This window comes from Chlorocebus sabaeus, chromosome 3, assembly GCF_047675955.1.
Source record: "Chlorocebus sabaeus isolate Y175 chromosome 3, mChlSab1.0.hap1, whole genome shotgun sequence".
Classification (NCBI taxonomy): Eukaryota; Metazoa; Chordata; class Mammalia; order Primates; family Cercopithecidae; genus Chlorocebus; species Chlorocebus sabaeus.
The window spans coordinates 24,403,527-24,415,225 of record NC_132906.1 but is presented as its reverse complement, the minus strand read 5'-3'; the positions used below and the strand labels follow the sequence as shown (position 1 = coordinate 24,415,225).

At 41.4% G+C, this 11,699-nt stretch overlaps 1 protein-coding gene across 2 annotated transcripts in view; it reads left to right on the top strand.

The window, feature by feature from the left end:
* Window positions 1-421: 421 nt before the first annotated feature.
* The window catches only part of CPB2 (carboxypeptidase B2), a 52,164-nt gene continuing 40,886 nt past the window's right edge, over window positions 422-11,699 (top strand). For both annotated transcript variants that reach the window (XM_037986718.2, XM_007960336.3), the window contains exon 1: window positions 422-579. In XM_037986718.2, coding sequence (XP_037842646.1) covers window positions 506-579 — 74 coding nt within the window. In that variant the 5' untranslated portion in view covers window positions 422-505. The remainder of the gene's footprint in view (window positions 580-11,699) is intronic.

Here is an 11,699-nt window from a genome sequence, read left to right as displayed (position 1 = left end):
GCACTTCAACATTGGATTGGATTAGCCACATTTGAGGAACTCACTTTTTATGTCTTCATAAATTTAAAATGTTGAAAAAGTCAGAGGCAAGGGAAGACATTTATACTACTTCACAGTAGACCTCCCTCAACATGGGCTACATATCCATTAGGCAATATTCTATAGCTATTGTTCTGCAACAAACCAGACAAGATCCTACAGTATTACTATCCTTCTATTCTTGGCCCTATCTTCCCCAAGGAGTTACACATATTCTAGATAGTCTAAATTAAGAGCAACTCTCATCATATTCTTTTTGAGTGTTTAATTATCAAGCAACAGTCTAACTAAGCCAAAAGTATTTCTCTTTTTGGGAGTGGAAATGGAAGCTAAGTTGATTGACCCACAGGAACAAGAGGGAACATGCCATTATATTTTAACCAGTGTGTAAAGAAGGCTGTTATGCAATCAATGATCTGGGTCTTTCTCTTCAGAGAAATTTGTTGTACAGAAAATTGCTGTTGGGATGAAGCTTTGCAGTCTTGCAGTCCTTGTACCCATTGTTCTCTTCTGTGAGCAGCATGTCTTCGCGTTTCAGAGGTAACCCAATAGAATCCTAGACTGTGGTGGGCCACTCTCCTCACTTGTTTGCCACATGTCGTGTTAAGTCAGTGCACTGAGTTGGTGGGCAAAACGGTAAAATTTGAAGGCCAGGTCTTCCAGAACTTTCTAAGTTGCCCTGACAAATAAGTAGACTTTAGCATAATGGGCTATCACTAAAGACAGGGTCTTTTTTCTTTCCTGGCTCTGGTTTTATTATTGGGAGAACATTGGATAATATGCATATCCAGTGACTATGAAGATTCAAGAAATTAAATCATTTATAAACATAATTATTTATATTCTAACTTGATGTATGATTCATATTCTTCCTGCCTTCACATAAAAAAAAGTTAACTATGGATCATTTATTTTCCCCTTGTACATGGAACATAGGAAGAAGAAGAGGGTGTAGGGTTAAAGAGGAAGTTTGGATCATGCATGATTATTTAGCATGGACTATGAAAGGAAGAAGAGTTGTGTGATAAAAAACTATTATCTAATTCTTATTTTGCTTAGTAGACTCCCTCAGGATAAACTATCTAGAAGAACACAAATGAACTCATGCAATGCATGGAGTGAATAGTTCCAGGGTACATGTAAGGTAATTTATTAAGTAGTCAATTTTTAGGCTTTAAAACATTGATATTGCTTCCTTTGGAATTATTTTTCCCCTTTGTTTTGGTTCTACGATCGCTTTCTCCTTCAATTATCTTTGAGACAGATCCCTCTCCTCATGTTAGTAAATGACAAAGAAAGAAGAGACATAGGGCAAAGGAATGTACCAGGGACACTTTTTCTACCACCAAAAAAAGTTCGTAGTCATCAATAACCATAGGACAACAGTTTGGAAAATAGATCTTGACTTGTGAGCCTGAAGCTGTGTTTGTACATGATCCCTGAACTGATTATAGTTGATTGATCTTCTTTTGTTCAATATGATTGTCAAATGTCGAGCAACAAATTCTGTCATAAAATATGGTTGTTATTTAATCGACATAGGGGTCAAGATTGCTGCATTGATCAGAAATGTCTTTCTCTGTATTTTATTGGTGAACCATATGGTCAGGATTTCTAAGGTTCTTGTTAGTTCTAATATTCTATAACTTGATGATTGGCTTCAATTAAGGGAAAGGGGGAGAAGAGAAAAATTGGTATCAACATGTCCAACTTGGCTACTGTACACAGTGGCAGTACCATTGACAGTGAGGGGAAAGGGAGGAAACCTCTGCTTATTTAGTGCCCGTGTTTGTGCCAGGCACTCAGCTAGTCACTTAGAAATGTTATCTCTTTAAATGCACAAAATCCTACATGCTAGGAATCTTTACTGACATTTTACAAAGGAGGAAACTGAGCCTCAGGAAGAATAAATCGTTGGCCCAAGACCAAACAGTAAGTGTAGAGCTTGGATTCAAACCCATTTGAGCCTCATTTCAACTCTGTGCACTGCACAGCAGTGCCTCTATAAAATCTGGAAAGTAGGAAGAGAGCCAGTTTGAAGGGAGGTCAGATTTAGTCAAAGGGAGTTGGAGGCAACAGTGGTTTGGAATGTAGCTTGGAAGAGAGGTTCAGGATTGGAGCTCCAGTTTCATGGTCCTCACCCCCTAGCAGATCTAATCATGGCCTCAGCGTCAGCGCAGTGCAAGTATCCTCAGCTGGCTGTGGCAGAGGTTGGCGGGCAGGTGGACTCACTGCAGACCGCCATCTTGATCATAGAGTAACGCAAACTCTTAGATCGGATAATCAATAGCAAAATACACCAAAAGCTTTAGCACATCTCTTCAAATGAGTACGTGTATAGCAGCTTAGTGACACTAAATATAATGCAAATAAAAGAAGTAGCCAAAAATAAAATAGTAAAAAAACGAGTGAGAAAATATCTTCATGCATGGGTTTTCTTACTATTTGTTGCTTCAGCTTATACTCTGAAATCTGACTGATACTTATGCTTGAAGAAAGGAACAAGAATGTGACTATATTTTAACCAAAGAATATCACACTAAAAATATTTAATACTTTTGTATACTGCGAGGGTCCCTTTGTAGGGTAGGGGAGGTAGGAGGACCTCAGTATTGTAGACAGATGAATATCGGAATCCTGGTTCCCATCCCTTCACTAGAAATAACATTGCAAATTATTCTTTCTGTGAGTAAAAATAAATTTTTGTAGCAAATGTTTCTGAGCTCCACTTTTCCAGGAATGGCTTGTTCCTGAAGCTAAAAAGGAAATCTAATTTCACTCAGAGCAACAGACTTTGACAAATTATTGCTGGGGTTGAGAATATAAACCCTTCTAAAAAAAAAAAAAAGCTAACACTCTGGCTTTTTCTTAAACCTGTTCTTTGTTATAATTTTTTTTCCATGATCATTTTCCTAATAACAGTTTTTATTCATGTAGTCTCTTAGTGGCTGATTTGTAGGTTCATTTTGATCAATTTCATCAGTGAAATGCCCTGGAACAACAACAACAGGTTTTAAAGGCATAAATGTCATATGCCAAAGACAAAGGCAGCCAAAAAATCATGACTCCCTATTCATTTGCTTTTAAAAGCCAAACACTATAAAGGGTAAAAATAAAATACCAGCAAGAATCTTGTAAACAGAGTCAGTAATTGTATTGTGCAGTGATTACCTAAATGCAGCCTGCCAGCCCAGGCTATTTGGAAAGAGGAAGTAAGAGAAACTAGGAAGAAAAGAAGACTTAGGAATTAGAGAAGGAAGAGGGTTGTGGATAAAGGGCTTCTGATTTATTAATAGACCACAGGAAGTTTTCCTTCTGTTGACTTCACATACTATCTGGGTACCTGGAGACCAGCTTACTCTCTTTCACTTAGCTTCTACTGATGTATTGTTTTCATCTCAAAGAACAGGCCACCAGAGGCCTTAAAACACTGTAATGTGTACAACAAAATTGCAGCCTTGGGCTATGTTCCATTGTTCAGAGACATCTTAGCTTTTTAAATTCAAAATAATCTTTCAGAACATGAAAATGTGAACCCTCCCCTGTAAACCATAGTAGGGAATACACCCCAATGAACATAATCGCATTCTCAGAAGGGAAGGAACAGAGGAAGTGTCGCATAGGTATTAAAAGCTCAGGATCTAGATTCGAGCCCCAGATCTGGTACTTACCACCAGTGCAGCCTTGGGCAATTTGCTCGTCCCCTTTGAGCCTCACTTTACTTTTTGTGTAAAGTGACCTGTTACTTCATTGTGCTTGTACTTCTCATTCTATTTTTGGTGTAAGGCTGTTCTTTTTTCTCAAGTGGTTATTGTTTAAGTGCTATAATTGTATCATTCAGAGACGCAATTGAAACACAGCTGTATTTTTGTCTCCCTTAGCCCCATGACATTTTGCATAGTGGGGTTATCTATCACTGCTCTTGCATGGAAAGTTAGAAAATTTCAAGGCTTTTTAGCCTGCTCTTAAGCGACAGTCCTTGGGTCCTGCTAAAAATACAAATAGCCTCAATTTAGAAATTAGAATGTCAGTTCCATCTTTGTTGTTAAAAGAAAATCTTTAAACGAATTATATTTAGCAAAGTTTAATTGAACAAAGAACAATTTTCTAATCAAGTAACCCTCAAAAACGTAAGAAGTTCAGAGAGTTCTGGTCAGCTAGGTGGGCAGGCAGCGTTTACAAACAGCAAATGGAAATGAGGTCCAGAAGCAGCTTGAGTAGTTACAGGTGAGCAGTTGTCTTACTGGGCAAGGTCTGATCAGTTGGCCACATGGGATTGCCTGTAGCTTGGCGGCTGTAGCTTGGCTGCTGTGATTGGCTGAGGCTCACCTCGTTAGAACAACAACAACAACAAAATACTCCTAAGTTAGGTTGCAGTTTGTTATGTAGAGACTCAAGTTACGAGCATCCTCAGACCAAATTTAGTTTAATTTAACATTATTTATAGGAAAACAACTGCCTCACCTCTTCCACACATACACACACACCTTACTCTTTTTCTTGTTTGTCTTTTTCTCAAGTTCTAACTTCTTAGAGTTGTGTGAGACATCTTTATTGGGGAAGCCTCTGGACCAGGACAGATGCTTCTTTGTCCAGGTGTTTACTTGTGACTCCATCCTTCACCCCTACGAGTCTTATTTCTACCTCTGGGCTCTTGCTGCTGAGAACCTTCCATCCCTTTAGGTGGTCCTATGGGACGGCATCTAACATTAAGTGTTTCTTTCCATTTTAACTACTACTATCTAGCCACCTAGAGACCAACCACATGCAAGTTTAGCTTTATCAGGAGAAGTCAGGCGCCAGTCCTTGCGTCTGTAAATTTGAGGAAACATTAAACTCTCTCATTATCTCCTGGAAGTCCCCCTACTAGGCTGAGGTGAAGGAAGTATACCCCGAAACTTCAGCCCTTTGGGAGGGTGGTTTATTACAGAACCATAACAACTTTCTAAAAAAAACAAATTCACAAATCCTCTCCCTCTTTCCACTCTAACAGCTTTTTATATAGCCTGTCTCTGACTAAGTAAGGGGAAGCAGTCATGAAACCAGTTTCCAAAAATAGAGTGATTTGACCCTCATCCCATTACCTAACTCTGTTGTGTTAGCACTTTGCTCAAATTCTGCATAAGAAGAGTCTGTTCACTACAAGCTGAACTTGGACATATCAATACATTTTTGGTGAATTTTTAACTTCATAATTTTACTCACTATTTCCTAACTTATTTTTTGAATTTCCTTAATTTTTTCTTCTTAAGAAAGAGGCCTCATTTGGATAATATACATTTTTACCTTTATATTTTCTTTCTTTCTCTGCTTGTTGACCACTTTTTGGACTTTTCTCCTTCTTTAATACATTAGGATTTTGTTTGTTTGGTTTTTTTTTTAGTTTAATACTGTCTACTCAGCATGTTTTCCTTCCTTCCTTCCTTCCTTCCTTCCTTCCTTCCTTCCTTCCTTCCTTCCTCCCTCTCTCTCTCTTTCTCTCTTTCTCTCTCTCTTTCTTTCTTTCTTTCTTGACCTAGTCATACTCTATTGCCCAGCCTGGAGTCCAATGGTGTGATTTTGGCTCACTGTAACTTCCACCTCCGGGGTTCAAGTGATTCTCGTGCTTTAGCCTTCCAAATAGCTGGGACTACAGGTGTGAGCTACTACACCAAGCTTATTTTTGTATTTTTAGTAAACACAGGGTTTCACCATGTTGGTCAGGCTGGTCTTGAACTCCCAACCTCAGGTGATCCACCCGCCTCGGCCTCCCAAAGTGCTGGGATTACAGACGTGAGCCACTGTGCTGGGCCCATTATTTTCAATACAATAGATTATCTACCATACTGCCTTGTGAGGATTAAATAAGAATACCTGTAACGCACTTAGCAAAATATCCAAGTTAGTAAATATCAGTAAAAAAGAAGAAAAGTCCCTCCAAACATCTTATATTCTAGTCAACACAAGACTTCCTCTACATGGACTTGAAATTTAGCTTCTGTTTAGATAATGGAGAGCTCATTGTTGATAAGTTGTCCTATCTCATGGTTAGCTCAAATTATTAGGAAGTTCACACTGAAATTACAGTGATTTAATGATATGAACCTCCACTTCTCTATACTTTACATGAAAAGGAAGCTTTGAGTTTGCTATATCTTTTGTTAAAACTCCCAGAATCATGCCCAACCAACTTGTAAGTAAAGGCCATAATCTTGACCCCAGCATTTAAGACCCTCAACAATCAGGTCCTACCCTGCCATTTGTCCTGGCTTTATTTCCTGGTATATCTCGATATAGGCCCCATATTTCTGCCCATCTGGATCACTTCCCCTTCCTTGAGCTCTGATTTTATTTTTCTACTTGTGCACCTGCATTTATGATGTTTCATCTCCAATTCATTTAGCAAAATTCTGCCTATGTTAGTCTTATGCCATCTCATCTCCACTTCACCTATCAAATCCCACTATCTCAGAAGTCCAACTCAGAATATCTCCATTCTCTGACTACCTAAGCCAAAAATGATGTTTGACTTTGTATTCCTGTAGCAGAATATTTATACCACTCGCATTGCACTTTTAGTGTTTTATCTCACAGAACAGGCATTTGTATCAGTTGCAGGTTAATTTCCCCAGGAAACAGACTCTGCGATGAAGATTGCATGGAGGAAGTTTACTGGAAAGGAGTCTCAGGATCAACATCTGTGGAGGAATGAAGGAAGGAGGCTTGGGCAGAGGAGAAATTGAACTGTGATGTAGTCACAACTATGGCCTCACCTGTTCCTGCAGAGAGCCTTGAGGCTGGGATGGCTTGGTAAAGTTGTCCCAAACTGGGGCAAGCAGGCATGCCTTTGTAACCCCTGTTTATTAATCACTGGGTGTGGATTGTACCTTGGAGGAGGCATCATGTTGGGCAACACAGCTCTCTTCAGGCAAGGGCAAGTCCTAGAAAAGGACTCAGGTGAGAATGGCAGCTGCCAACCCTCCCAGAAGCCGAGGACATGAAGAAGCTGAGGAAATGAGGGTGCATCCCTGGATGGAGATCTAGGCAGCAAAACATGACATCTACTACAATCCAACCCTTTGTGTCACTCAGGTCAATTTTCTTCATAAAATAAGCTTTGAGATCAACTCTTCTGGGATTCTGCTTGGTCTCTCTTCCTAAAGAAAACATACAAGAGGAAAGTTAGTGAAATAAACTACAACCTTCACAGTTATAGCTAGTCTTGAGGCCGTAACCAATACTTGTCATTCCTCTTCTCCCCTGCCCATTCTGTTTCCCCCTTACCCTTTGCTAGCACCTCTTCTACTCTACATGGTTTACCTGGTGAGACAACCCAGAGCCTCAGCCCTCAGGATCTCAGTCGTAGTCACTGGGCCCTCTTGGGCCATGGCTGCTGCAATTGTCTGTATACATCAAATTTGGATGAGGAAATATTACAGAATGCCTAAGCTGGATGCCACATTCAGTATGTAAGTGCAGCCTTCAATGTCCTTCTGATTAGTGGAGTCAAATACCCTTCCTGCATGGCTAGAAAACCCCTGGTAACTCCTCTCCTTCCTGATCATCGATCAACATGAGGAAACTGAAATGACTGGACAGGAACAACAGCTTTCAGTTTAAAGGAACTCTTCCTATGCTCTCTGGAAACCAGAACTTTTAAAAGTACAGAGTTCATATTTGTAGATTTAAAGTACTAATTCTCCAAGTGGGTTACCTGGAGTGATGGTAAACGGAAACACTCCAACTTGGTTCCTGGAACCATGTATACTAACTAGTAGGGACACAGCACCATATGAGTATTGATTTAAAGTGTGTACTAGAGGAGGTTGCCTTCCAAGTTAGCACCTCAACTGATCCTTCAACAAACCATTTGTATTGCAGTATCAGGCTAGCAGCAACTAGGTATTATGGTAGGTGAGAGGCTAAGTGGTTTCCATGGTAATGGACCCATTTCTGCAATTTCCTTGTTGTAAAGTGCAGCTCGTGATCTGATAGGATGTTATGTGAGCTCTTGTATCAGTGGGTCAAACTCTCTGCAAGCCCTTGTATGGTGATGCTTGCCTGAGGCCCTGCGGGCAGGAGAGACAAACCCATACCCAGAGTGGAAGAGGACAGATGTAGTCAACTTACCACCAAGTGACTAGCTGGTCTCTTTGAGGAATGGTGCTGATTCTGGGGCTCAACTTTGGTCTCTGTTGCTGGCAAGTTAGACATGGGGCAGCAACAGTAGCTAGATCAGCCTTAATGAGAGGAGTCTGTGCTGCTGGAGCCATGCACACTTCATCTCTGCCATCAGGCTATTCTGTTCAAGTGCCCTTTGTGCCAGCGTTGGGGTGGCTGTTGACACAGGCTGACTGACATCAACTGGCTGAGTCATTTTGTTTATGCAGTTGTTTAATGTCTATTCTGTTGTGGGTGCTCCTGGTTAGGCATTAATAAGTGATACAAAGACCTTCACACTTTCTGCCTACTCCCATAGTTCCATTCACATCCCCCTTTCTCCAATCTCTTTATCTCCAATCTGTCAATATTTCTTCTTCCAGGTTCTTGAGGGGTTTTCCAGTCATGTCACTTGCCACTATCCATGAATTCCTACATATTCTAACACTGGAAACACCTTTTCCACACAAGGTGTATGATGAGATGTAACACTGAAGCTCTGCCTATTTGGGATGATTGCCCTCTCTGCTCTCTTTCGGTCACCCGAGTGAGTCCATAATGCAGAACCCCTTAAATTTTTCTTTTCTTTTTTAAGATGGAGTCTCCCTCTGTTGCCCATGCTAGAGTGCAGTGGCGCGGTATCAGCTCACTGCAACCTCTGCCTCCTGGGTTCAAGCAATTCTCCTGCCTCAGCCTCCCAAGTAGCTGGCATTACAGGTGCCCGCCACCACACCCAGCTAATTTTTTGTATTTTTAGTAGAGATGGGATTTCACCATGTTCGCCAGGCTGGTCTTGAACTCCTGACCTCAAGTGATCCACTCGCCTCAGCCTTCCAAAGTGCTGGGATTACAAGCGTGAGCCACCATGCCCAGTCCACTTCATTTTTTACTTGCACCCATGCACTATCAACTTGACTGTCCATGTATCAGACTTCCTCTTCCTACTTGTGTCAGTTATGATCCTCTGAGAAGCAGACACCAAGATGGGATTAGCTGTGCAAGAGGTGTGTTGGGGAAAATGCTTAGGTGCAAGAAATGGGGAGAGGGCTGGAGGAGGCTGGGAGAGCCATGAGACTGCAATGCAAGCTTAACCCCTGTGGAGGAGAGAGGAAAGGAAGGAAGTGGGTAGGGAACATTTCAGGTCGTAGTGCAGTTCTAAGAAAGTTTTGGCAAAACCAACAAAGAGCTCTGGCCAGGCACAGTGGCTCACGCCTGTAATCCCAGCACTTTGAGAGGCTGAGGTGGGTGGATTACCTGAGGTCAGGAGTTCGAGACCAGCCTGACCAATATGCTGAATCCCCATTTTTACTAAAAATATGAAAATTAGCCGGGCATGATGGTGCGTGCCTGTAATCCCAGTTACTCAAGAGGCTGAGGCAGGAGAATCGCTTGAACCCACGAGGCGGACGTTGTAGTGAGCCGGGATCGCTCCATTATACTCCAGCCTGGGTGACAAGAGCAAAACTCTGTCTCAAAAAAAAAAAAAAAGGTCCTATAGCCAAAGTAACTCATCAGAAGAGTTTCCAGTTTTGCAGAAAGAGCCTCCCTTAGTATCCCCACCATGCTCAGTTATTAGCTGCAAGCAGCCAGTGGAAAATGTGGTATTAGCACTAACACAGGGACAGATTTCAGAGCACAGTAGTTGGGGGCTTATATCAGGTACACATCTTGCAGCTGGAGAGTGAGAAAGTTAATGAAAGCTGAGGCAAGACTGTAAATATACACTGGTGTCTGTCCCAAGTGGATGTGAACTGCTCTGATGCTTTTTCCGACTGGCATATCCAGCGCAATCGCTGAATACCATATGTCTGAGACTCTGCCCCGGCAAAGATGCCACATCAAGCACTATGGCTGCAATTGAGAATCCTGCTTGGTTGAGTTTGATTGTTTGCTGTCGTTTTCCGGGATCCAGATGGCAAATTAAATGTGGATTTGATGGGATCTACCATCCCTATATCTTTTAGGTCTTTAAGGGTGGTACTGATATTTGTAATTTCCCCCCAAGGATGAATTTTTTTTTTTTAATTTTGATATCTGACTGGGAGGTTGGGCAATTTCAGAGGTTTCCTTTTGGCTTTTCCCACTGTGATAGCTCTTGTCTCACAGTCAAGGAAACAATGTGGAGGTTCTGCCAACTACCTAGTATGTTCGTGTCGATTATACATTTGATGACCAGGGAAATAATCATGGGGGAATCCATTGACATGGTGTACCCACTATGAGCTAGACTTAGGCTAGGACTCCAGATACCCGGGTTTCAAAATCAGCTTGGATATTGACCCTGCATCCAACTGACCTGAAAATATTTGAGTATTACCCTTTCCCCAGTGTGCAGACTTACCTGAGGAAATTTCCATAGGTCTCTTTGGGAAAGGACTAAAGGAGTCATGATCTTTTTAGATTCTTTTTTTATACAGTTGCAGGGTCTTTCCTTGTGGGGACCTGACTCTTCCTTCAGGCAAGAAATTCTGGGTTTAAGAACAGCTCAGATCTGGAAAAAGGCAATGGATTATGACTTTTGATTAGGATAGCTGTCCTCAGCCTCTCTCATTATCCAGCCTTGATTTATTTTTATTGTAAAGACTGAGCAATCCTTTTGTTGGCTGCTCCTCTATCTTGCGCCTAAGAAGTCTGTGTTCTCCTAACCAACTCGACAATTTTCTGAGGGTCATGGTCCTCCGGCTGCCACTCTGACCTTACTGCTCATTGTAATAACTGTGCCCAACTTGTTACTGGTGGTTAAGCCCTCCTGCCTGGCTTCTCTATATAGGGATCTTAACATCCCCATTGCTATCAGAGAGCTCAGTTCTGTAATGGCATGTCCTATAGTTAGCCCTCAGGATCTATTCCCACCTCCCCTCCTGGCCTCCAAGCCAGTAACTTAGGGTAGTCACAACATACACTGGCTGCAGAAGTGCTGGGCATGTTAACAAAGGAAAGGGACTATACCCCAAAGGAGGTGCACTCACCCATGCTGCAGAATTTAACATTCTAGTTAGTTCCTTAAGAGGTGGCACAAACATGCTGCTAGGATGGTTTTTGGAAGCTTGGAGAAAGCATGGCCCATACCATCTGAACTAGAAATGTCAGAGCGAATGTGGCAGATGGTGAAAAAAGAGATGGAACACACTAGAATAAAAATGCTATGTAAGGCTAGAAAACCCACTGGGTGACTATGCTTCTCTAAGGGCCCAGAGAACATTCTGTTTATGAAAACAATAAGGAATGTGCTGGTGAGATGAGAGGGTTACCAGCATCGCTGAGAAGCTTGTTAGTGGCTTTTTCACAGTCAAAGGAGATTTTTCTTTAAATTTAATTTTCTTGAATAAATACAAGAATAAGAGTTCTTTTGGGTTTAAAAAGTAAATAATACAGAAAATCATGAAATCAGGGAGAAAAACACTGAACTTTCACCATCCTGGGAAAATATGAACATTTTTGTGATCATCCTTTCATACATTTCTCTATGCAGTTATACATCCCTGTGTATAATTGTACATTCGTTGAATGTCGTATCTCCT